Consider the following 25,980-nt stretch of genomic DNA (forward strand, 5'->3'; position numbering starts at 1 on the left):
ACAGCAGTGACCCACAAAGCTGTGAATTTTCCTTTCCTTAGCACCACTTCCTTGTTAACAGTCCTGAGCCACCATAGCACTCAAGTCTGTGCCAAACTTTAAGCCTGCATATACTTGACTGGCACTTGAAAGCTGTGCTCTGCTGAAAATTAGTCACATTACATTAGTAACATATAGTAGACAAAGAAACAATGCTACTCTTTTTATTTCCCAAGAAGGATACTTATAAGCAGGATTCTTTACTTGCATATGGGTTTCCTCAATTCACTGTGGAAAGCACAGAGTCCATTGATACAATAACTGTGGTGTTCCTCAAGGCAGGTCTGCATCAGCTTCAAGAGCTTTGGCTGCTCTGTGTAGTCTACTGAGAAAGGGGAAAAAGACATGCTGAATTTGGGAAAAAAATCACAGCTCAAGCTGCATAGATACTGCCTGCAGAAGACACTTATTACATAGATTTACTGTGTTGTGTTGGATGAGCAGACTCAAACACTGCTAAGCAGAACAAGCTTCTAAGACATTCCAGAATAGTTTTAGAGAAAGAACAAACTGTAAATAAATTATGTACAAAAATTATTATGGGAGATGCATCCAGGGTAACATCAGCACACTCCAACCTCCAATACAAATCAGTAAAACCATCACAGGAATATCAGGGGTTTAGGGGACACAGTGAGAGCATTTAATTATTCGCAGCATGCCTCCAAGTGAAGTTCAAGTTATTAGTTAATTCCTTTTTTCCTTTTCCCCATCACAAGACAAACTGTTCCATTTCTAACACTCCTGCCTGCCAGCTCTGCAGTTAGGAGCAAGTGATGGTTGGTGGGAATGCTCCATCATGGTCAAATGTCAGCAGTGTCCAATTATGCTTGTCAGCACTCAAGACTGCCTGGATAGTCTTCCCACACAGAAGCACGGTCTGCTACTATTAAGCTTCTGAACGTGGGCAAAATTACATCCACCCAGGTCAGTAAGCTTGCTTCTGCTTTCCAAGGACTGAAAATTACTGCCTTATTCCCAGCCATGGTGGCTCAAATGGGAATTAAGGAGAAGCTGGAGCTGTTCTTGTGGATCTTGTGTCACTGCTCTGCACTGACAGAAGAGCTCCTGAGCCCCGCAGCGAGGCACCCTCCTGTGCAGAAGGGGTGCAGAGCCCAGCACCAATCTGTAACACGGGAGCAGGGGTGCGGCAAGTGAAGAGAAAGCTCCAGAGCTTCACCATGACAGCAAGGATCTGTTTGAACTGGTCTCTCCACCTAGTTACAGGAACTGCTGGTGGGGCAGGGTGTCCAAGCAATGTCTGACTATTTCAGGGGACTGTTTCAGGTGATGGCTGAGGGAGATGTCCTAACCGAGTGTCTGTCAACACCAGCTTTCAGTTATGACCACAAGAAAAATCACATCATGCAGGAAGGTGGCAAGGTCTGTTCAGAGTGACTAAACAATGGTACAGCAAGCAGAAACCTTCCGACTAAGTGCTCCATCAATGTCTGGAGATATTACATTGATGGAACCACTGTCAGAGATGTAAAGTCTCCAGCTGTTCTGTGGACAACTCGAGATCCCGCAAGGAGTTTTTCAGGAGTACCACCACCCACCCCCTAAATTTCCAATCAAATCCCAATTTGAGTCATTTAATGGCAGGAATCCCTGCTGTGCACTCAGCTAACGAACATTTTCCTCTGTTCTTTATGCAGCTCCATCAAAGAGATGACAAGTGATGGTCAACAGCTCCTCTACACCTGCACCTTGGAGCAAAGCACATCTTCAGTTGTGGATGATGTGGTGCGGACCCTGAAGAGAAATGTTACCCAGATCAAACAACACTACTTAGAAAATAGTGCCCTCAGACAGAGTAATCAGAGTTCCAGCTTATCAAGAGACTTGGAAAGAACAACAATTCAAGTCTGCTTGAAAAAGAACACATTGGTTTACTGCACTTTCTTGGGAAGAGCTACAAGGGTGGAAAAAAACATGTCTTGCTTTAAAATGAACTCATCTGGGCTGAGGAAAGGGCATCTTTTCCATTCTTGTACGGAAAAACAAGCTTCTCTTCATACTGATGGCTGACCTAGAGCTAGAAGCTACAAACCAAATGCACAGTTTCAGCCTAGCAATGGAGTGACACAGACACAGCAAAGGACACGCCAAGGTGGCAGGCAATGATGTGTCTGGCAAGGACCTGAAGCAGCTCACAGGCCAGGTCTGGTGCAGCATCACCTTGCAGTGAGCTCTAGGCTACCACAGCCAGGTAGCCCCCAGAAACTGAAACCAGAGTGGTATCTGCTACAGAAAGCCCTGTGTAGGGCAGACACACACGCAGTCTTGAACTACGCGCTCTCCAAGGGAAGAAGTTGGTGCTGGCTACACCTGAGCTCTAGTATCAAACTCTGGCTCTTTTCTGGCTGGCTCTGGGAATGCTGCCAACAAGTTCCAGGGACAGGCTGGTTGGCTGAGAGCACAGTCAGCACAGGACCAGGCCTTGGAAGAACAGCTTTAAGGAAGAAAAATTTCAGAAAGGACAGATTTCAGGAAGAGAACACAGATTTTATGACAAGAGATGGAAGATACTACTTTCTGCACAGGAAGACCGATGCTCACTGCTGGGGAAAGCACAAGGGAAAACAAAGCATGTGGTAAACAGAGCTGTCAAGGGGATCCAGAAGACCTGCTGAAGTCCATTTTCACTTAGGCCTAATGTACTTGCAGACCAGGTAATGAAGCTCTGCAGGGAAGAGTTTTAGAAAATAGACAACAACACATTCAGGCTTTCCCTGTGCCTCTCCTTGAACACTTGGCACCAACTGCTCTGAATCCCCATTTCAGCACAAGGAGGGGTGAACAGTGCACTGTGAAAGAGCTGAAGAACCACTCAACAGGCCCCTCCAACATGTGCTTCCTGCGTCCCGAGGTACTGCTCTTCTACCAGGCCCTGAGAAAATGTCTAATGCACAGGTTCAACATTTCTCTTCTACCTCTCCCATATGGGGGAAAAAAATAAACAAGGACAGTAGAAATCAGCATGCCACAGGAGTGAAATCCCCATCCAACTCTACTTAATCTTCTACCAGCTGGACTCATGCAGCCAGAACGTCCCTCCTCATTTACCTGCTGCTGCCGGGAGGTGGCAGCCTCCCATCTGCCAACATCTGGAACAAACCTCACCTCATGCAGGTATGTGAAACCTCTTCCCCTGAGCGCCCTGGAAGTTAGTCCTGTCATTAGAAGCCGTGGTCAGCCTAGAGCAGAAGCCTGCCTGGAAAGCATTTGAGACAAATGTCTTGCTGCACAGGTGACAAACGAACAACATATTCCTCCCTCCTTGACAGAAGCAAGAGCTTTGTCCATTGTGAGCTGCAAGATGAGATCTTAAATGTACACACAAGATTTTTAAGTGTTCATTATTCTGACGTTGCAAAATACAAATTACCTCAGAAAGAATGATGAGTCTTGAAAAGAAAAAGAACAATTTTCTCACCCATCCCAGGGCATTATGCTAATTCGTATCGTATTACCCACCTAGATACTAAATAAGCTGTTGAATAAACACATCCATGTGCCCTTTCATGTCACGTGAGGAAAGAAAAGCATGCTGTGTAAGCACTTGACAGCTGCCTGCAACTGAGTCATTCCAACAGATACAGTTGGCAAGATCTGACATGAAATCAAAACTACAGGAACTTGGAAGCCCAGGCATGCCAAAACTGACAGACTGGCAACAAAAAGAGTGTCAGCCACTGAGACCACGACAGCTCAGCCTTCAAGAATGGTGAGTCGGGGAGGAACAGGAGAGTCAGGAAGGGGAGGGAAGGGGTCAGCCCAAGGTTCAGAGCTTCCCTTACAGGCTGCACAGAAGACAGCTCATGGCAAGAAGGAATCTCGTTTTTTCCCCAGTAAAACCATGCCCCTCCCTACTCCTAGCTGCCTGTTTTGCTACAAAGACTTTCCTTCAGCCCACATGGCATCAGAAGTTCTTTACCCCTGCCAAGTCAGCTCCCAGCCAGGCATCCTCTCCACTATCTATTTACCCTGTGGCAGATCACCCAGCCTAACACTTCCTAACCCTGGGCACAAGTAAAGCCTATGTAACAGAAAATAAGCAAGCAACACATGATTGTGTAAATAGGAAGCAAATGGATTGAGCAGAAATTAATGGTTTTCCAGAAAATGCACCTCAGTCCCCAGAGGACTTGCAATCCCACAAGAAACTGCCAGTTCCTCCAGTGATACTTAGCCAGGAACTAATGTTCTTAGGATTCAGTATTAATGAACTTTGGTTACAAACCTTATTATAAGCTTAACTTGCACAGGAAGAGAAGCTACAGGAAAACTTCAGGGAGATACAGTCAGTTTCTTCGGTACCTCTTTTTAAACATTTATTTTCAATCTCCTTTTTGGAAATGTTGTTTTCTAACTTTTCAGTGGCTTTGTAAAAGGCCATCTGAAATATACTTTTAACCACCCATGTCAATGTGTCCTTGTATGCCTGTGAATTTGCTTCTAGCTTTGAGGGGAACACATTCTCAACTGAAAACACTGGTACCTTGCTGACTTGCACAGCCACAGTTGGCATAAAGGTACATGGGACAATGGCAGACATGGCTGTTTCCCTGAAAACCAGCCTCTTATTTGTTAAAACATGGCCTGCAACTCCCACTCTCCAGAAAGAAAATAAACAGGGTACTGAAGGAGTCACAGCTTACTTCTACTTATTGATACTCCTGTTTGCTGTATGCAGCTCTGGCAGAACCATGTCCCAGATAAATCCACTGAAGCAGACCACAGAGCTGCTCTGACAAATCAGCATCTTCCTGACTTCACTTACATATATGTGTATACACATTTATAAAATAGATATTTTACATACATATATATATGAAACCCACATATACAGTATATATATATATATCAATGTGCGTGTGTGTACATATACACACATCAATGACAAATTAGACAAAAAATAAAGAACAGTTTGACTTGTTATGAGAAAAATAAAAAGCTTAATGGATCTACCAAGGAAAGCTTGTAAGACATCCTGTGATGACTTACTATTACCACAAGATGATTTGTATGCATGTTCTTTCTAAAGTACAAAGACATTAATAAGTATCACAGTTAAAATCCTTTCCTCCTTTACTGACCTGCCAAAACCTCAGTTCCAGATCACACAGTTCTCCAACAGTAATGACATCATTAGCACCTGAAGTAACATCAAGAGTACAGCTTGCAGGATAAACACTAAATAGCCTGAGTTCACACTTCAGTCAGAAAAGAAAAAGCAAGACAAGAGACAGCCAGCACTCTGAAGAGGGCTGTGGAAGCCACAAGAGCCAAAAGCAAAACTGCAACAAAGGAAGAAAGTACTGAGTAACAGTACATTTGCACTGTGGACATAAAGATCACACCAAAGACAGTAAGAAACCAAGCATGAGATAAAAGTAATAGAAATAGCCAACAGAAATGCGGAGTATCTATCCAAATTAGCTTTAAAATACTTTCTTCAAATTATTACTGACTTCAGATAAATGATCCTCTAGCTGGCTAGCACTGAGGGGCGGCTTCTACTTCCGAGAGGTTTTTAAGGCTCCATGAAGAAACACACAGCTCATCTCACAAATAAAACACACACAAAATTCAACATTGTCCAAGTGACAGAAGCTTCAGACCAGCTACCACCGTAACAGATTTTGTTGTGGTTTTTAATTTTGGGTCTGCTGGTTTTGGGTTTGGTTTTTTTAAGCGACAGATTGACAGAACAGAAACAGAACAAAAAAAAAGAACTACCTTCAGCGTTGTTTTTTGTCCAATTATTCCATAAGTCTGTGCTGAGGGATGAAACAGTAATAGCTGACTCTTCACTCAGTGCCCCCATTGCTGTGTAATGCAAATAGATGCTTACTGTAACAGAAAAACTCAGTATATCTATTCAAGGTTCACTTCATTCAGGAAACATGTACCCAACTTAATAAAACAGTGATACTGTGCAGCAATCTAACAATTAATTTAAAACATTCTTGCCTCTAACTTTCTTTTCCCACAGCATAATTACAACTGTGGGGAAACAAACTATTGTTTGCAAATTTCCAAAAGATATACTCATTCTGTTCTCCATTCTGCTGTCTTACACAATTTACAACACAGATACCTGTAACATACTACAACGTTACACCTCTATGCTAACAGCTTAATTTCAAAGAGTCTGAATTATACTCTATCAGTTAAATGGGGGGGTTGGACTAGATGATCTTTCGAGGTCCCTTCCAACCCCTATGATTCTATGAAATTTCATCCAGGTTCAAAACTGCTCAAGTATTTCTGCCTTTGCCTGCTTCCCACCCCTCCCACTTACTTCAGAAAGAGTCAACTGTTGTTCAAAAGAGCCTTGTATTTTACAAAGCTGAAAAGCCTCCTCCAAACCTACCTTTCAGCAAAATATAGATTAGCATTCCAAATGCCATGGCAAGCAGCTGCTTTAACACCTTCTCAGCTCTTCTTTCCAGGTGGCTTGCTGGCTCTGCTTATCTGTGCTCCCGTGTTTTCTCTTGCACTTATATGCCATGAAGCGTCATCTGCTGTTCTCACCAATCAAAAAAAGGTGCATCTGGCAACAACCTCAACCCCCCCGGGGCAACCACACATTTATTTAGGAAACTGCTACTATCTAGCAATGAGATCAGGTTTTCTTTTGAAAACCTGGTTTCCTATTACCTGTGGGCATAATTGTGCATGCAAAGATACAGTTTTAAGCCAGGCCTGGTATCTGCCAGAGCAGGGCAGTGAAATACAGGGAAACAGAGGTGAGCAAAATGAAAAATGACCTACTGTGAAACACGTGATGGTTCCTTCCCTCAGCAAAGCAGGCCTTGTGTTACTGCCAGGAGGACAGCCAGCTTCAGGATGCTACTCTGGAGTCCAGGGACCAGCCCCTGCTTTTATTGTGTTCTTTCGTTGGTCCTCCCCAAACCTCAGTTCCCTGACATCCAGAGAAGGAACTGAGAGAAAAGCTAGTGCCGAGATTAGGAAGCCATCAGACACAAAGATAAGGGAGGATGGTCTCCATCAGTCACTGCTCGTGAAGTGCATTTGATCAGAGGTTCTGTCAAGCTGAGAGGCATGTTAATCACTTCTTATTCAGCCTCCCCCTGTGCACAACACTGAAGGAAGGCAGGCCATCTGCCCTGTGCAAGGCCTGGGGTTGTGCAGGGCAGGAGTCAAAAGCTGGCAAAGCCCAGGCACCAAAAAACACAGCCTCAAAGAACAGGTCAGCTGTTGCCTCCTGTATGAGGCAACCCCTTCATTACTCCCACCATAGTACTGCCATAAAAGCCCATCTCTACCTTTCCAAGGAAGTGGATATGCATCATGAGAACAATCATACTTTTTACATCAAGTGTTTGTAGGTCTCCAAGAAGTACCTGTTGTACACATTTCTTATACAAAACCACTCTCTCCAGCCTCAAATGCTGTCCAGCTTCCTTGGTCACAGACAGCTTGGAACAAGTAGGACTGGTCTCTCTGAAGGGTACTTATGTAGCCAAACACACCAGAGCAGATCATCCCAAAGGCCCAGTTCAGTAATGTACACACACTCACTAACAATCCCAACACCCTCCAAAGCAGAGCCACGCACTTCACCACAGCAACAACTTTTGCTTTCTCAACTTTTGAGCTCCAAGCAACAAAAACATTTCACAATTTTTGTATTTTAAACCCAAAAATCTCCAGCTAAATGCTCTAGTAATGCCAGTCAACTCAAGTTCTCTCTCTGCACTGCACCCTCCTCAGTGATCTGTAGAATTAAATCTAACCACTTCACATGTTAAGGGAAAAACACAAGCTAGTTATGCTCATTTTAATTATGCCTCCTCCTGCTCATGAGCTGCATTCCAGGAGGCTTTTTTGCCTCCTTTACCACCCTGAATTCCTGCATGCCCTGCACACCCATCGAGTGCAGCTCCAGCACTCCCCGCACTGACAGTAGCACTCATGCCTACCTGGGTAACCTCTGCCATCAGTTCCGAGCAGGGCTAAAGTCTCATGCTTTCAACACACATCCACACAATGGGAGCTTAATCCAGCTTGAATCTGAGAGGTGGCTTCGTCCGTTGGGCAATGGAGCTGGGTGTGGCAGGCCTGGGAGAAGGCTTCCCTGGGCAAGGCCGTGCCTCTGCCCGCCACGGGGCGTTCGCGCTCGGACCGGACCTGACCAGGGCTGGCAGGCGAGCGTGCTGTCGGGTTGGTGAATAGGCTCTTCCCTCTGGATGCTCCTTCTGGATGCTGTCCCAGTGGAAAATGCTTTCACAGATAGGTCTGGCAGCTCTGGAAACAGCATGGTGTTGAGTGAAACCTTGGTCTTGCTGGCTTCGGTGTAATGCTAACCCGTCCACCGCAGGTGAAAAGAGAGTAAGCTTAGTGTGAGAGATGCAGACTCGCTCAAGCAACATAAGCAAAAGACTGTTATTTTGCCCCCCCAAAATTCAAAGAATATTATAGTTAAAGAAAGGGGAATATAGAGCAGCAATGTAAACATGAAAACAGTAACTGAACATGCACAAGACCTCCATTAGCTGCACTCTTAACACACTGGCAAGGAAAGAAAAAACACAACCAGCCCCAAAGCTGTATTACATTTATTCCATCTTAGGGGATGATGGGTCTAAGTATTATCTCCTTGATCCTCCCAACATTCATACCACCACTTCAATTAAAAGAGAGAACCAGCATCTGCACTACTGGCACTATATATTTAGCTATGATTCTGTCAACCCCTTTTGTAAACAACGCATTAAACAAAACTCTCAACGTCCATCACAAGAACAATCCTCATGCAAGTGATGCCCCACCTTGTTTCCTTTATTACAGTAAGGGCATTTTTTTTTTGTATAACAGCAGCAGTATTTAGCCACAATATTTTTTTTCTTCCCCTTTCAAGTTACCTATAGTCTACTGGCTCTTGATGAAAATAAATTGTTATCCCAACTGAAATAAAAACAAGAAGATAAAAGTCCAAACTGGCTCCCACTGGGAATTGGGATAGGCTCTTCATGTCAATAGTGCACACACTCAGTTCAACCAGCATCTTAGCAGCAACTCCAACTTTTACATGGCATGAGACTACTGGAACTAAGATTTTTGGGAAGAGGAACATAGTGATTTTATTATCCCAAACAGTCCTCTCTAAGCAGCAAAACTTTGTAGCCAAGGATTCACAGGGCTGATCATGGACTAAATAAAACCCAAACAAACCCTTCATGCAGTCTCAGAAAATAACAGAATAACTAAATAATTTAAAAATTCCAACACAAAATTTCTTCAGGGATAAACTTAGGCTTTTCTTTTCCTCTTCTCCCCCTCCCCACTATACATAATGCATACACAAAGCAGTTCTAACTATATTCTACCCAATTTAAGTCAAAACCAGTTCCAGATCTATTCACAGGTTGTTTTGTGGGATAAGGGTTTTATGAACTAAAACATCTTGTCAAACAAATCCAGACATGGAAAGAAAATTATGCTGGCTTCAACTCTAAATACTTCTTCATGCATACCTCTTGCATATATTTAAGGTTAGAATTTTACCAGGATTCAAGCTGGACAATTTTAAAACAGGTGCTGAACATTTGCACTCATGTCAACATTACTGCCTAGCAGCTAAAACAAAAATTTCAAGTCTTTCACTCCTCTCAGATTCAAAATTTCTCCTCCTAAGTGTTTTAAACAAAATATTCTGAGATTTCAAAGTACACCCAGAGTGCTTCAGGATCTCAGAACTCGAACTGGACTTTTAAAAGATACAAAGTTCATTAAAACTTAGTTTCTTCTACTGTTTGATCAAAACTGAGGGTCCCAAGTGCTTAAAAGATCTTGGTAAACACACCCCAAACCCAGTGACAAAGGTGTATTTGCAATGCACGCATCATTCTTCATTTTCCACACACATAATTGACCACCACCAACGTATCTGCATAGGCTGCATTCTCCAATTCATTTTTGCTCACAGTAAGTCAGTAGGAGTTAACAAAAAGTATTTTACCATTTTGTAAACCATCAGGCTTAGCACACTTCACATGAAAAAATAAAGACAATGTAGAAATAAATATCTTTGTAGTAAAAAATAAATGTTTTGTGTATCAATAAATAGAACAACTTGGATTCTTCTTCCAAGGTAGCCCTGCTTGCTCTAGTAAATGAGCTTTTTAGCAAGTAGGAGAGTGTTCTTCAGAAGCATTGCAACAGTCATAGGTCCTACCCCTCCTGGCACTGGAGTGATAAAGCCAGCCTTCTTCTTCACTTCTAAAAGAAAAGAGAAAAAGGTATTGAATAAGAATGTTTCCAAACCCTTTTTTTCCCCTCCAGTTGCCCACACACGCCTAGCTGGCAAGCAGCACAAAGGACTGTGACTTGGCAAATACTGGAGATGATGGGTAAAGTTGAGGTCCAAGTCTTGTTACAGCCATGGTGGTGACAGAATGCAGTTGGGACTGGGGCTGCCAGCCAGTTTTCTTCATCTGAGTATGATTACCCAGGAGCTATTCCCAAGCATGGTTTCATGACCTCTTCGAGCTGATCTACCTGAAGCATGGTGCCTGTTGATGCAGCTTGTGGTCAGGCAGCTGGGAAGTCAAACCTGCCAAATTTGTTTTGGAATGGGCAGTTTTTGAATGTTTGACCTGGCTAACCAGCTGGCCCAGGAACATTTGGGTGACACAAGGGCAAGATGACCCCAGGAAGGCATCATGGACTTGCATCACTCCCATCTCCCAGCTGTGATGCTTCAAAATCCAGAAGAGCTACAGAAGGTGGGGATCTCGTGAGGACCCCCAACCTTTGTGTGTTCCTGGGGAGTGGCATGGAGAGCAGGACCCTGCTGTAGCTATCAACATGGACAGCAGAGCTCCAGCAGCAATTCAGTCACCTGTTCAGCCTCTTTCCTCAACTCTGGCTTGCACCTTCTAACAAAGACATTCTGTGATCATCAAAGGGAACTTAAAACCACAGAGGGAGAAAGTAGAGTTTCCTGGTTGATTTCTTTTGCTGCTTCACAATATGGACAAAGGAAAAAAAAAAGAGCATTGTCTCCAAGGAAAAAGAGATGGCAAAATACCCATTGCAACTTCAGCCAGAAACACTCAGCTCCTCCAGAGAAGACTTTTTTTTTTTTAAAAAAAAACAGTGCTACTAGGGTGCTTGTATGGAACTAGACATGGCCCATCCCCAAGTCTCAAGCAGAAAGGAAACTCTTACAGCTGAATTAGCTCCAACCATGAACCACATCATACTATCCAAAGCTACTCTACACCTTGAATGCTTGTGTTAACAGGTAAATACATACAGATCTTTTTTTTTTAAGCATTTAACACTTGTCAAGCTAATCGCTTTGTATGAGGAATTAATATAACATAGCAATAAATCCTGACTTGATATTCTTATCTACTGTGCAAAATGCAATCAACTGGAATTGCAGGTTACTTGCAAAGAAATTATATGCAACTGGCTGAGAATTCATTGCATGACAAACTGTAATGAGTAGTTATTTGCTAATAATGTTTAGTCCAAATGGCATATTACTAACCTGATTACTACATAGGTGGTTTTTTTTTTCTCAAGTGCCACCGTGAGAGGTTTTTTGTTTGCTCATTTGGGGTTTTTTGCTTGCTTAGAAATAATTTCTTGGAAACTCACCCTCCACTTTTAAAAGCATTGTTTTTAAAAAGGCAGACACACATACACAGGAAAAAACTGAGCCAGCATAACTGACTCAAGCACACACATTTGCACTGAAGTCACTACAGCACAGAATCTATACCTGGCTCTGAGAAGAGATCAGTGGATGGAAAACTAGGCAGCTGGATTTTGGAACAAACAAGATAACTTGCTTCTCCTTTAAGTGTATTCATCTGGAATGTATGTGGTGCTTTACTGCTGAGAATAACAAGGCCTCACAAAACGAAATATTACAAGAGAATTTGAAAAGATGGGTATTGTTTTTCTGGAGAGAATATTTATTAGATTTCATGGGCGGACGGAAATGGAATTAAAAAACATTGTCTGAACTCTGCAAGGCAAAGACCTAAGAAGAGCATTTGAAGAAGTTAACAGCTAAAGAACAGAAGATTAAGCCACACTGAGGAGAGACTGTAATTACAACTGTTAAGATTTTAATTACTCAGTTGACTGGTACCAGCAGATGTATTGTTAAAATAGTTAGAAAGGTGAACAAATTGCAGTGTGGTTTTTACATGTAAATTGTAACAAATTAATTCAGAACTCATATGATCTTTTAATATTCTCAAACACAAATAATTTGTCTTTTTAACAGCTACACTATTTTAAACTACCTGCCATTTGAGATTGGTGTTTTTACTTAACACATTTAATACAAATCCCCAGATTTATGTCATAATTATTGAAACGTACCCACAACTGAAGTAAACACAGTAATTAATGTAGAAATATTTTAGGCACTTGAAATTGAACTAAGTTTGTTTCCATGGCAGGGTTGCCTACCTCTTCTTGTGGTATGTTATTCAGAGTACTCCTATCTTCCTTACAAAGAGGTACAATCCACAAATGGACCATGCCTTACCTAAAGAAAGCCTTCTAATGAATTGAATGTCATGTACAGCACTCATTGCCTCCAAGTGCCAGCAAGAGCACTCAGCTGCAGACACACAGTACCCTGTTTTCACAAGTTGTTGGGGGAATTTTTCTACCCGTACTCTATCATTATGGAAATCCCTGTGGGCCAGTGTGGCAGAAGATATATTTTGTATCAGCACAAAACCACCCGGATAGCTTATTCACAAAAGCTGATGTGGATTTTAAAAGGAACAGGTGTCTGTGTTGAGGAAACTATCATCTGGTAAGTCTCCTTCTGGAAAATGCAACGTCCCAAGATGAAAGCCAGTGACCAAGGTGGGAAAAATAACTTAGTCCTCAAAACTATATGTAGATTCTCCTTTCCTCAGGAAATGCAGGCCAAAGCACAGTTCCAGGACAGCACTTCAGCATGGCCAACCTCATGCTGGCAAGTAAGGTGCAGCACTGTCTGTTCCTTCAGAAGGTCATGTTTCTGCTTCTCAGCAATAGTAGAACTTTGTCCCTATCTTTAACTCTGCATTTCTTGAGATGCCTGCTGTTGTCCCAGGCCAATCTGGAAAGTGTTGGATGCAAATTAAGTGCCTATGGGGGAGGAGCTGCTGTTTTGCAGCTTCTGTAGAACCTTAAAATCTTCCTTTGATACTTGAGAAGAAATGAAATGTAGATTGTTTCCTTGAAAAACAGGATCCACTGCTTTGGAAACAGCCCTTCATTCCTAGGTTCCTTTAAAGCTAAGGACATCAGACACCTAATAGGGTTAATCACACAAACCAACAGCAAGTCTCAACCTGAAGACAGTTCTGGGTTTTGTGCATCTGCATTAAGTGATGCAGAGTAATTCCTGCCTAAGCACTGTTTCCCCACACCTTTATTAGTCCCCATAAATCTCCTCTGGATCACTGCATCCCTGCAGCACTGCAGAAGTGCAAATCACGTGCTCAGCAATCGCAGTTCTACTCCACACATGCTGGGATTCTTCTGGGTTGGTATTCTGGGACACCAACCAGCAGGCCTCTAGCCCAATTTCTCATAGTCCCTTCTTTTGGTGTTATCCCTGTTCCTCTCACTGCAGCCATTTTAACAGCAATATAAAGGAAAACCAAGGGATTATGGCCCAGCACTCTAATTCTAATAGTGCGTACACCTTTCCTCCTCCAGCACCTCAAAAAGCCAAGCCACAGTGATATCTTGGGCAGAAAAGTCCAGCGTAAAATTATGCACAACTGCTTCTTTGCACTCAGCGAATGAGCACAGACAGGTGGATGGGATATCTCTGTAGCCTTGGAACAACAAGCAGAGGCAGCAGAAATGTGTGATATCAAAGATTGCTTACTTAGACCCTTGCATGACATACTCTTCTGAGAAGGAGCATCTAGACTTGACCACCCAGCAGCTCACGGCCAGCAATCAGTAATCAGTCAGTTTGACCTTCTGGTGGTCACAGCCCAACAGTGACATTCCTATTTAATTCCTGCACTAGTGCAGTACAGCAAGAGGCAATGCTTCCCCTGATTTTAGCAAAGCAGCAACATGGTGACAAGATTACACACACCGGACTTCTATTAATTGCAAAATGAACACCAAGTCTTCAAGATGAACTGAGAAATTAACTAGCAAAAGCTGTAGCAAATCCACCTTCTGATTTCAGGACCACTGTTTGGCAAAGCTCCACAGAGAAATAACTTGGAAAGGATGCAATAAGCTGCAGAGAAACCTACAGCATGGAAGGTAACACAACGCATGCAAAGTGGCAGCAAACAACCACCAGAAGCCACTGTTGTCACAAAGCCTGGGCTTCCTGCAAACTGTGGCTAAGACACACCTGCAGGACCACCATTTCCATCAAGAAATTTGATGTGAAGATTATGGTGGCTAGTCTCTTAAACCACATGAACAAGTTTCAAGAAGCTTGTCAACTTGCCCAATTACTTCGCAGTCGTTAGTCCTGTAGCTGGCGAGGACAGGATACATTTCTTTGGTTTTAATTCAACTGATGGCTTCTTTCTGGTGCTCTTGGGACTATCCAGAAGCAAAAAGTCAATCTGGTCCACTCTTCACCTTAGCAGTACTCAACATCCCATTTCTGCATTCAGTATGTATGATTGTTCCTCATTCCAGAGAAATTCATAATACATGCCCATCACATTCTTTTCTGCTCTTCAATACTGGGACCTCCACACTGCTCCTGGTGGCACCCATCTTTCAGAAGCTCTTTTACATTGCCTAGGCTGCACTAAACAAGCCAGGAGAACAATTCTCAATTATAACCCCCTCCGCTGATACTGCAACTTCACCGCCTACGAAGGTCATATGAATAATTTCTTTTCTCTACAGGAATTAAGACTCAAAACTCAGCATAGATACAGGAGGAATCATAAATAAAGGCAGTAGTTAAAGCAAACTCCACTCAAGTTCTGTACACTTTGGTCTCATTTCTAGTTCCAGCTCCAAAGGTTAGCTACTACACTGGCATCTTACTACCCTGCTCTACCAGTCACTCCTGCAAATGGTGCTCCACCCAAAAAGAGCTGTTCCAGTTAAATGCTCTGTGTAAGTTGTTGCTTTACTTCATGTTCCTGGTCCTTGTAGCCTTCCTCCTCCCTTAGCATTATTGCTGTGGCAACAAAAGCCCTATAAAACAGGGCCAAGTACACCCACACATGCACTACCCTGCTCACAGAAACATCTCCCTTTCTGCAACAGAAACTCGCTGCCTGAAAGTCACTAAAATGGTGCTGGCAATAACCTAAGGATGCCACCCTTCCTCCTCCTCCTCCTCCCAGGCACTTCACCCCTCCTCCTGTGGCTCCCAGAAGCTACAGAACCTCCCCGGACTGTATATTTTGGCATATTATTAACATAAACAGGGGTACAATTAAGGTGCTGCACTGGTTATACAAAGAGTGATGCAGACTGGGTTTAAGATACGGTAGCAGTACCAGGCCAGGTACCTCAGGGCTTCCCAGTTGACCTCCACGTGCAGAGACTTTCCCTGTCCTGTTCTTTTAGATACTTTGGAGCTGCACAGTGAACTATTCTGAACAAGAAAAAAATAAATAAATCCCTTTTTTGATGTGGATACAGTTTGGAGAGTCAAAATAAAGAGCACATTTGTGGATGGGGGGGAAAAAAAAAATCACAAACACTATTTAAAGACAACCCACAATAAAGTCTGGAATTTTTGCCCAAAACAAAGGGTTAAGCCTGACCAGCACAGAGGTAGCCTGGCCATCACTGGCAAACAAACCATCACAACAGCTGTAAGTGTGATACACACAAGTCTAATACTGTTCATAGAATCATAGAATGGTTAAGGTTGGAAGGGACCTTAAAGATCATCTAGTTCCAACCCCCCTGAGCAGGGAACCACGAGACCAGGTTGCACAAAACCTCGTCCAACCTGGCCTTAAAAACCTCCAGGGATGGGGCATCAACAACCTCCCTGGGCAACCCATTCCAGTTCCTCACCACCCTTAGAGTGAAGAATTTCTTCCTAATATCTAACCTCAATCTCCCCTCCCTCAGTTTAAAACCATCACCCCTTGTCCTGTCACTATCTTCTGTAATGAAAAGCCCCTCCCCAGCTTTTCTGCAGCCCTTCAGGCACTGGAAGGTGCTCTAAGTTCTCCCTGGAGCCTTCTCTTCTCCAGGCTGAACACCCCAACTCTCTCAGCCTGTCTTCATAGCAGAGCTGCTCCAGCCCTTTGATCATCTTGGTGGCCCTTCTCTGGACCATCTCCAACAGGTTCCATTTCTGTAAGTAAACTAAACCATCTTGTTGCTCCTCCTCCTCTCCAGAGTTTAAAGGCCAAGCAAAGCGCATTCCCTGACTTCAGAGGGTGCACCACAGGTACAGCAGCACACATGTGTGGTCAGTCCCCTGGCTCCAGGGGACTGCATGCAAAGCAGGAGCTGAGATGGCTCCAACTAATTCAGATTGTAGAATAGAGTTCAGATTTTTAAAATTCATTTTTTGGCCAGCTGTTAAATTATCTTGGCCTGTTTTAGGGATTTTTTAATTTCTCCAGGCATTTCTTACATCGAATGTAATAATGAACAACACTTAAAAAAATACTGAAATGGCAGTCATTTCTTGTTAAAGAGATCAAAATAAACTTTAATGCCTAACCTACTCCCTAGAGATCAGAGGATGGCATCCAAGCATTGCTAGGATATGACAACTGAGTCACATACAGTCATAACAGTTTTCACCCATCTAATAATCTGAATTTCCACTACAGGAGATTTTCAGTCGGATGAGCTGGTGAAGTGAACCACTTCCATCTATTTCTTAAAAATTAGATTTACCTTCTGATTGCCCAGTTAAATCTCAACCCTCCTCACGGCCGTATTTTTTCTATTTAAAGAAGAGAATGATGAGACAATAGATTTTGGTGGGCTACATGATGTTAAACATGTATGTCATGCAGCCATTTATGTGTCCAGCCTTAACTTGCAAAAATAATTTTCACTTTGGCTGGAATATAAATTCAGTCTAGTGATCAGAGGAAAGGAATAAAAATATTTGCTACATGAGGACATTGGCTTGTTCCATTTCCTAATTGCCCAATCAAATACTTGGCAAGGGTGATTTACCTTTTAGTATTTAGAACTTTATACACTGGGCGGGTTTTTTTTGTTGTTGTTGTTACAGATTTAGTGAAACTTTCACCGATACCACTGAACCAACAACAATTTCCCTTTGGCAATGCACAGTGCAATGCTACTTGCAACTGTAGTGGCATAATCCAAGTTGAAGTTCCTCCCTCTTTTTTGGATCTTCCCTCCCCCCAGGTAAAATCCTGAGTACATCCCACAGCAGACATGACGAGACATATACAGTGCATTGCTGAAACTCTGAATCACTGGCTTTGCCATTGAATCTACACCTGTATCACATTCAGGAGGTGTATTCATTCAGCATTTAAAGCAAAACAAACAAAAAGGATACAAAATTTCATGTTTCTCAAAGTTATAGCTTTTTTCCTGCCATCCTTGCTAAAGCAAACAACAAAACCTGCAAAAAGTCTCTGTCCTTTAATTCAGCTCCAAAATCAAAATAGAACTTTTTGCTTGTGATAGTACAAACAGGTAGCAAATCAAAACAAGGTTTCAGGTTGTACTCTGCAAGTATTTTTCTACTGGAGGTCTGTTGCACACACACAGTTCTACATTTCCCAGCACATCCTGAGACAGTTGCTCAGCTGTGCTCGTGCAGGTAATTGCAGGGATTTTTAACAGCCAGGAATCGTGTTTGATGAGGAAAAGAAGCAGGAACTAAGGGAATGATGTAATTACAAATACAGCTGGCTAGAAACATTTTGAATATAATTAAGCTTTGAGACATTATGCCAGCCAAGATGTTAATAACTGTGAAAAAAAAAACAACATCTGTGGGTGATTTTCATACTTATCAAAATAAGGAACTGTTGAGAACCATTAATAATGTGGGCAAATGCTGTCTAAGCTTCCCACACTCAACTCTGCCAATAAGCTTTAATTTTCAACTGCAACAATCCTGCTATTCCAGTTTGGAGCTCCTCCAGAGCAGAGATATTTAATCTAGTTACATTGTGAACTTGCTCTGCAACACATTAAACACAAAAAGATCAATACGTAACACAATTTTTTATCTGTTAGGCTTGCCTGGATCAAGATTTTCAACAGCTTAAGGAGAACCCACATTAAACCTTAGCAAAAAGGATACTTCTAAAGCAGGAATTAACATTTTCACATACAAGGGTAGAGTGAGAGCATAAAAGGAGGCTTGAGGGACTGTGGAATAAGAGTAGTTGCTATGAATAGTGGGAGAACCTACACTTGTGAAAAAGCAGAAATTGTTTTTATTGCTTAGTCTTGAAACACTTGACAGACCCACAAAGGATTAAAGAAACCTGGAGACAAGCATCTTCTGCCACCACACTGCTTTAAGAACTCATCTGCATCTCTTAAATGATGCTGGTATGTGTACTTAAACATAACATTTCCTCTCAAATAATACACCATTTCTTAAGAGCAGATACATGAACAATTACTTTGTGTTCACATTTAAGTAAATAAAACAGAAAAAAATCCTGCAAGTGTTGTCTCATTTGAGACACTGGCCATTCCAAGTGTTTATAATGGATTAATCCCCCAAACTTAAATACATTTATCCAAGTTTATACATGAAGAGTGTTTCACTAACCTTCAAAGTCTACATCCCCAACTAATTTGGTCTTTCCTGTAAGAGGATCATGGATATGGTTGATGCCTACGTCAATCACAGCTGCACCTTCTTTGACCATATCAGTTGTGATCAACTTTGGGATACCTGGAAACATCAAGGTACATTTGGTTAACACAGCCAGGTAGTCTCAGGCCATCAGCTTCCAATTGTATCAAGGGATGTGCAGGCTCGTGTATGTATGCACAAAAAAGAAAGTGATTCTTTAACTTTTCTTGATATGTCTCACAAGGAAAACATCTATTTCTCAGTTTCACACAGCTTGTGATTATGAAAAGGAAAGGTGATGCTTGTTCATTTTGACTAAATATTTTCAGCTAAAGCTGCAACCATGATCAGTTGAAGGAAATACTTGCTAGTTTGTGGCAATGTGTTCCTTTCATAGCATTTCCAAAGCAAAGCTGGACCATAAAGATGCTCTGCAAGCTACAAGAAGCTGTTATCATTGTCAGGGGTCTGCTGGTCCAGAGTTGCTGTCAGCTGCTGAAGCAAGCCATGCATGTTACCTCCACAGCATTTTCTTTATCTGTTGCTTTTTTAATATCTGTATTGGATTTGTGTTACTCTTGACTTCTCTGACTGCTCATATTCTCTACTTAAATACTCCCCAGTTACTTAAATAATGAACTACATGAAATACCATTGGTGCAAATAAAAAATGCTAGCATGGTGAGATTCTGATCTATCCTGCCATCTTATTTTTGACTCCCCTCATTTAGTAGCCAACAGATTGACAACCATAAAAAATAAAATGGCCAGCTCAGATTTATCCATAATACACAGCATGGCCTGTATCTGGTGGAGAGAAGCAACTGCCTTTCAGGTAAATCTTTCTCCACCTGCACTTTCCAAGAAAAATATACTAGATGAAAATCCAGCTGGGTAATTGTATGCAGGTAAGAGGCTCCAATAGTACTGTATGAAAATGAGAGCACAAGTGGAGGGAGCACCAGGAGGCCTGGGAGTTTACTTATATGTCATCAGTGTGATGGTAGAGAACCCTTATTATTCAGTAGTGGCACAAGTGCAGATGACACAAAGCTGGGAAGAACTTGGAACAGGTTAGCTTAGAAATCATGTGCCACTGGGAAAAAAAAAAAAATGAGCCATGCATCAAAAATCACTTGACAGTCAACAGAAAAGAAGGGAAGACACCATATTTACACATAAACCATTAACCCTCATAAAGGCAAGACAGCAAACAACTGATTAGCCAGTAAGTTTTCAGAAAAAGAATTTAGGATTAGATCAACTGAACACAGACAGACACAATCATGCTGCTGCAAGACACACATATAAACCCTCATCTCTTCAACATGTGACACCAAGCTGGGATACCACACTCTCACTGTGACTGCTAGACTTCTCTGATCTGTCTGTTCACATCTCTACAAAACACCAAGAGCAATGAGGATTATGAGGAAATTGCAAATAATTAACCTTTTATGACAGCCTTCAAGGATATTACAAACTTTTGGCACAAGAAGAGGACCTATGCTTTTTTTTCCATGTCCATGATCAACATGACACAAAATAATAGACTTAAGTCGTTTCCCTTGCCACACTCTCCAGGACTTTTTAACCACAGGCGCAGAGAAACCACAAGAAGAGAGCAAGTAGTCTGGGAAAAGAATATGGAGGTCTCTAGCACTGCAAAAGCAGACTGAACTAATATGTACAAAATAACATTTTTGGTGCACTAGTATGGACTAGATGGGCTTTCCAAGGACCATTCTCACTCTGCCTTTCTACCATTTCCACATGGACATAGCAAAGGGGAAGCAGAAAGACCACCTGCATTTAAAGGTTACTGATGAACAGAAGACACTGCTCTGTCTGTATTCTTTAGATAATGAAGCCTTGGACACTTGGCAAACACATTTACCAAAATTTGTTCAAGGGTGGAGGATGGCAGACTGAAACACTGGCAATCTTTTCCCTATATTCACTTCAAATGCCTTCCTGTATTTCTTTCCTACTATGCAACCTCCAGCTTTGAGCGACAGGAAATTCCAACTTCATAATTACATTCTCTTTGCTTCTTCAGTAGTTCTTTCAGTTGTATGTTCTGTGAGGAAACACTAGTCACCTCCAGAGAGGGAGTCTACACTCCCCTCTCCCCACGTAAGCAGCTTTCTCTCAGGTGAAGAGAAGAAAAAATGCAGTTTGAAACCCTAGTTTTACTGGAGGCAAGTGCTGCTATTCAAGGGCTTTGGCTTCATGTGAAGTGCTGGATCACAGCCAATTTGTCATTTAGATACAGGCAATACAAGAACCTTTCCTGCTCACCATTTCTCACTCCCCCATAGGACACAAGCCTGGAACTCTTGCTTCTGATGTTGAGCAAGCCAAGATCTCAAATTCTTTCCTATGCCATTTGATAACATCTGGCTGGCTGCATCTACTTCATCACACTCTTATGCAATCAATTGCAAGCTGGCTGGTAGCTGGAGAGTGCCTCAGCCTTATGGGGGTAAATGACCTGTGTGTGATAGGGATGGAAGCACATTAACGGAAGCTGCACAGTTACACCCTTTGTAAAATGGTTTGATAATAGGCCAAATACTTAATAGCAACAAATAAACTAACCCCCAAACCAAATGAGCAGAGCTATTTACTTAAGCCTACTTTACATACCAAGTAGGAAGAGATAAGCATTAGAGAAGCTATTCCTAAAATGCACTGACTGAAGAATGTGGGAAAATCTTTCATTGGTAATTTTTGTAGAAAAGGATTAACCCTGGTTTAGACAAAAGAGAAAACACAGCCCAGCTTAGGTACAAGGACTGTGAAATACCAAACCCCTAAGAAAGCCAACCAGCCACTATCTGAATAAAAGGCTCTGACAAATCAGCAATTCCTATACAAGAGGACCACAGATCATGTCCCAAGGGACAGCCTAAGTAGTCCCAGAATTTCTTCTGGCATTTGGCACCCCCCCTTCTCCTTCTCTTTACCCCCTCTCCAAACCCAGCAGGCAGGTGAGTCTTCTCTCTCAAGGCAGACAGGAAAGCCAAGACGGCAGAAGCAACAGGTTGACTAGTCAAAGACTGCCTACTGCCTCCATCACCACCTTGGAGGTGCTGTGGGGGCTTTATTAGCACCACAGGTAAAGCTGCACTTCCTTCTTCTAGTATGGGTCTGGGCTGATGGCAAAAAGAATAGCCTTGGTGGGATGTCTGAATAGGCAGGGATAGCAGACAAAGATAGGAAAGGCCATGGTGGGATGTGAGATGCCAGGTGTGCTCAGGAGGAAACACTATGCCTTGGCTAGAAATGCAGAACCTGCATCACAGTGAAAGAATTTAGGTAGCTCCACCTGGAAGCAGACACACAGATTTTGGAGAGGGGTAGGCTGGGCAAGATCAACATCGTTGGAACTTAGGGTGCAAGGAGCTGGGAAGGAGTAAGAGGGAAAGAATAAACTGCATGGATAGTTACAATCAAAGTAAGCAGGAAAACTGGGGTCCCAAGGCAAGGGGCAAATGGGTGACAACATATGAAGATGGGTATTTGACAAACTCAGGAGTGAAAACAGAAGCACGTGATTTGAAGCATCACAAAAGCCATGAATGCGAGTGAGCAGAACACTCCTCAGAGATAGAGCACCACATCAGAATGAACAGAGTCACTCCAACAAGTCACCAAACCCAGAGCCAGAGTGCAGATGGCACTTCTGAACTATCAATGGAAAGAGGAGAATGAGAACAGGTATCTTGCTCTTACATGCAGACACACACAAAAAGCTCTTTCCCATTTATACATCTTGCACAGTGCCTTATGACAGCAGCTGTTTATACCTGCTAGGGTAGAAGTGACCTTTTTTGCAACTCACTGGACAGGTTGCCTATTTCCAGGGAATATATGATCCCAAAGTACAATGTGCACAGTTCTCAAGTAACAAGAGGAACCTTGGAGGGATTCCACCTTTTTAAAGTGTCCTCTTCCCCAGAGTATCCACTGGGGCAGGGCTGCATACTGTTTGCACAATCTGACCTGGAGTTTTTTCATCACTACAAGTATATCACATGTTGTGTAACGAGTGATGTATCATGCTCCTGTTACAAAAGACATGAGGAAAATAATGTGAAGAGCAAACACGGCTGAATTGCTACTGAACCATTTAACTACAAGCACAACTGATGACAAACTACGCTCAGCATAAAAATCAGAAGTGATGATTGAACTGGAAGCAGTGAATGTGGATGAGAAGTTACTAGTTTATTTCCAGTTAGCACATGCATTATTATCTTTCATTCACAGTGAGTGTATTCTGGTCAGGCCCATAGTTGACTAAACACCCGTGAGACCAGTGAGCTGTTTCTTGTTCATGACCTGGCATGAGAAAGAGATAGTGCAGTTAAGCCCTGAAGCAAAGGACATGTTGCTTCAACAGGAAGTGATGAGCTTTAGAGAGGTACCTCTCTGTCTTCACCTAGAAAATAAGTAAGCAAGACATTGGTCTTGAGGATGATGGGGAGGGTGGAAGGGAGGAGAAAAAACACAATCTTCTTGTAATGGTACAAGATGTACTAAATGGTACAAGATGAGGAGGATCTCATGAGCTGCGAGGGGACACAGACTTTTACCCAGGTTTTTATTAAGTTGGATTTTTCAGTTTTGGGGTTTTTTTTGTATTAATTTGTATTTCTATCTATAATAGCCACAAACAAAAAAACAGAGGTTGCTCAGAAGCAGAGTTCGGCTTGTTTCTTTGCTCTAGACTAGTCAAAGTATTTCTCACTCCTTTTACGAACAGACACGGATCTTTCAGACCCCTTCCTCCAGGCAATTACAGTTCTCTTCCTCTACATTATGATTGTGAAAGAAGAAAATTTCAGCCATTAATAACACCTTAACAAAACGACCAGTTAATTTGGCAAGGCTGCCCTTAATTCTAACAGCAAGAGAATGATACCATTGTTTTATGAACGCAGCCTCCAGCTGATTTAAAGAAACCCTCCTGTCAAAATTCAAATGACTCATGATTTTTGCACTGCACAGAGAATGTTTTAATTTACATAATTATATCTGTATAAACTATGCACTGACTGGTTCCCAATCCTGAGTTCACTCTGAAGTCTCCCTAAGGGAAAGGTGTCACATGTGACGAGAAACAGTTTATGAGTCTGCAAATGTGAAGGGCAAGAACAAACAGCCAAATCACTTGCTCTTCTTACAACAAGAAATCCTACTTACTGCAACACCCTCAGCAAGCACAAGCACCAAAGTCTACTTTAAGGTTTTAAACGTGATGATTGGAGTATCAACAACAACTTGTATTACCTGCAGCTACTATAACAATGTCAGCGAGCTGTGTATGGATCTTGAGCTGCTCTTTTGGTGTGTATCTGTGAGTAATGGTCACTGTGGCATCACCTGAAATGCAAGAGATTATCAATTAACTGCAACATATGAAATGCAAGCATAGCATTTATTTTCAGGTGAAAATGATTGACTCAACAGCATAGATTATCATCAGATTTGTCTTGGGATGCATCACTTATTTCAGCATAGGCAGAACACTCACAACACTTGCTGGTCACACATATGAAAACACGTTTATTCCTAAAAATTCTCCCAGGATGAAGGAATTCTTACACTGTGGACTAACTTTTTTTGTAACCTGCTTCATATGTTTAGTGGAATTACACAGAGCAAACCCAGCATGGAATCCAGTGTCTACCTTACTAAGCACAATTTGCACAGCGTGCCTTGAGACTCAGCTGTTTGTAACAAACTAAAGTTTTAAGTGTAAGATCACCATGTTTGCATCTCTGTCCTCAACCACATGGGTCATTCATCTGTCCTGGAGCTCCCCAGATTTTGTGACCTAATTTCACAACAGTGTTTCCCTTGAGTCAAAGTTAGTCTTTGGTCTGTGGTTATGACAGATTTTGAGTATTCAAGGAATAATTGGTAATTCAAGTTCAGTGAAGTGGCACCATCCCTTGCTGATATTTTCTCTCTCACCAACTAACATGGCTGATAGTCTGGCCAGCAACAGAAGATGACAACTGAGGCTCTTCTCTTTGTAGGGTCTGATTGCATAGGGCATGAGTCTAGTAGCTATGACCAGAAAGACACTCTTGGGCCAAGGGTCTTTGCTTAGCAACCCTGCTGGCCAACAAGTGCAGGCAAGGGTCAGACAGCAAAACCCCTCTCAACCTAAACATTACCAGGTTTCATCAAGAAGAGGCATTCTGGAACATACACATGGAACACAATCAACAGCAGCATCTGTATTTACACAATTCCAATAAGATGAATCTGAGGTCTATCACCATAACCAGTTCAGTAATCAATATATCCAGTGCATGTATCTTTTCCATACACTTAAAGCCTTTCAAGTCATCACTTCACGCAGCTCAAGCACAACAACAGGAACGGAGAAGACCAGGCAAAAAGATGCTCAGATTTTTGCAGGTGTCCTACCATCTCTTGTATCTCCTGACAAAACAAGAACAGCTCAACCCTTACTTCACACCAGAGTAGGAAGCGTTTGAAGTTATCACAAATAGAAGCACTCATCCTTTTGGGCAAACTCAAAAGACCTGGGCCTGCTCCTGCATGTATCCACATTTCTTGTCAAGAAGCTACAAATAAGTCCACCTAGTAAGACATCAAAAACCTTGTGCTGTTTGATGAAGGTACTGAGGAGGCCGCTACACACACAACAATTGTCTCAGGGATTGGGACTGCAGTCACAGGCTCCACTCAGCAAGCACAGTGATCCTTCAAGGACAGCCCAAGAAAGCAGCAAAGATAACAGCTATCAAAGCAGACTCCTCCCAACATTCTCTCTGTCAACTATTTGTACCACACAGTGTTCAGGTGTTACATCCCACTATCTCCACCTTCCACTTGTCATAGACTCCTAAGCCACATTGTCAACCATTAAACTAAGAGATTCTGCCATCTCAGACACTAGCACCACATCTGCTTCCTCTGGAATGTGTCTGACTGATCTAATCTGTGCCTCTCATTAACTCTCTTCCTCAAGCATCTCATCTTCTACCTGTCTGTGCTCCGACTTCTCTGCACTTTCCCCCCATCTTTGATCCCTCTTATCCTTCTCTCTCTATAGTGCATATTGACTCCTCAAAGAGAAACAGATCAAGACATTTTCAGATGATAAGACAAGTCCAGATGTG

The 25,980-nt window shown here is 42.4% G+C and overlaps 1 protein-coding gene across 8 annotated transcripts in view; it reads right to left on the reverse strand.

Annotated features, from left to right (window-relative positions):
- The window catches only part of LOC127383591 (bifunctional methylenetetrahydrofolate dehydrogenase/cyclohydrolase 2, mitochondrial-like), a 74,399-nt gene that overhangs the window by 29,368 nt on the left and 19,051 nt on the right, over window positions 1-25,980 (reverse strand). The window contains exons 6-10 of one of the 8 annotated variants that reach the window (XM_051616748.1): window positions 24,113-24,205; window positions 18,788-18,913; window positions 10,034-10,293; window positions 7,995-8,374; window positions 346-364 (exon numbers count right to left, since the gene is read on the reverse strand). In XM_051616748.1, the coding sequence (XP_051472708.1) occupies window positions 10,181-10,293; window positions 18,788-18,913; window positions 24,113-24,205 (332 nt within the window). In that variant the 3' untranslated portion in view covers window positions 346-364; window positions 7,995-8,374; window positions 10,034-10,180. Of the gene's footprint in view, window positions 1-243; window positions 365-5,784; window positions 5,875-5,900; window positions 8,375-8,615; window positions 10,294-18,787; window positions 18,914-24,112; window positions 24,206-25,980 lie in introns of those variants that run through there. The other 7 variants (XM_051616749.1, XM_051616745.1, XM_051616746.1 and 4 more) reach the window with 7 other exon arrangements.

This window comes from Apus apus, chromosome 4 (assembly GCF_020740795.1).
Source record: "Apus apus isolate bApuApu2 chromosome 4, bApuApu2.pri.cur, whole genome shotgun sequence".
NCBI lineage: Eukaryota > Metazoa > Chordata > Aves > Apodiformes > Apodidae > Apus > Apus apus.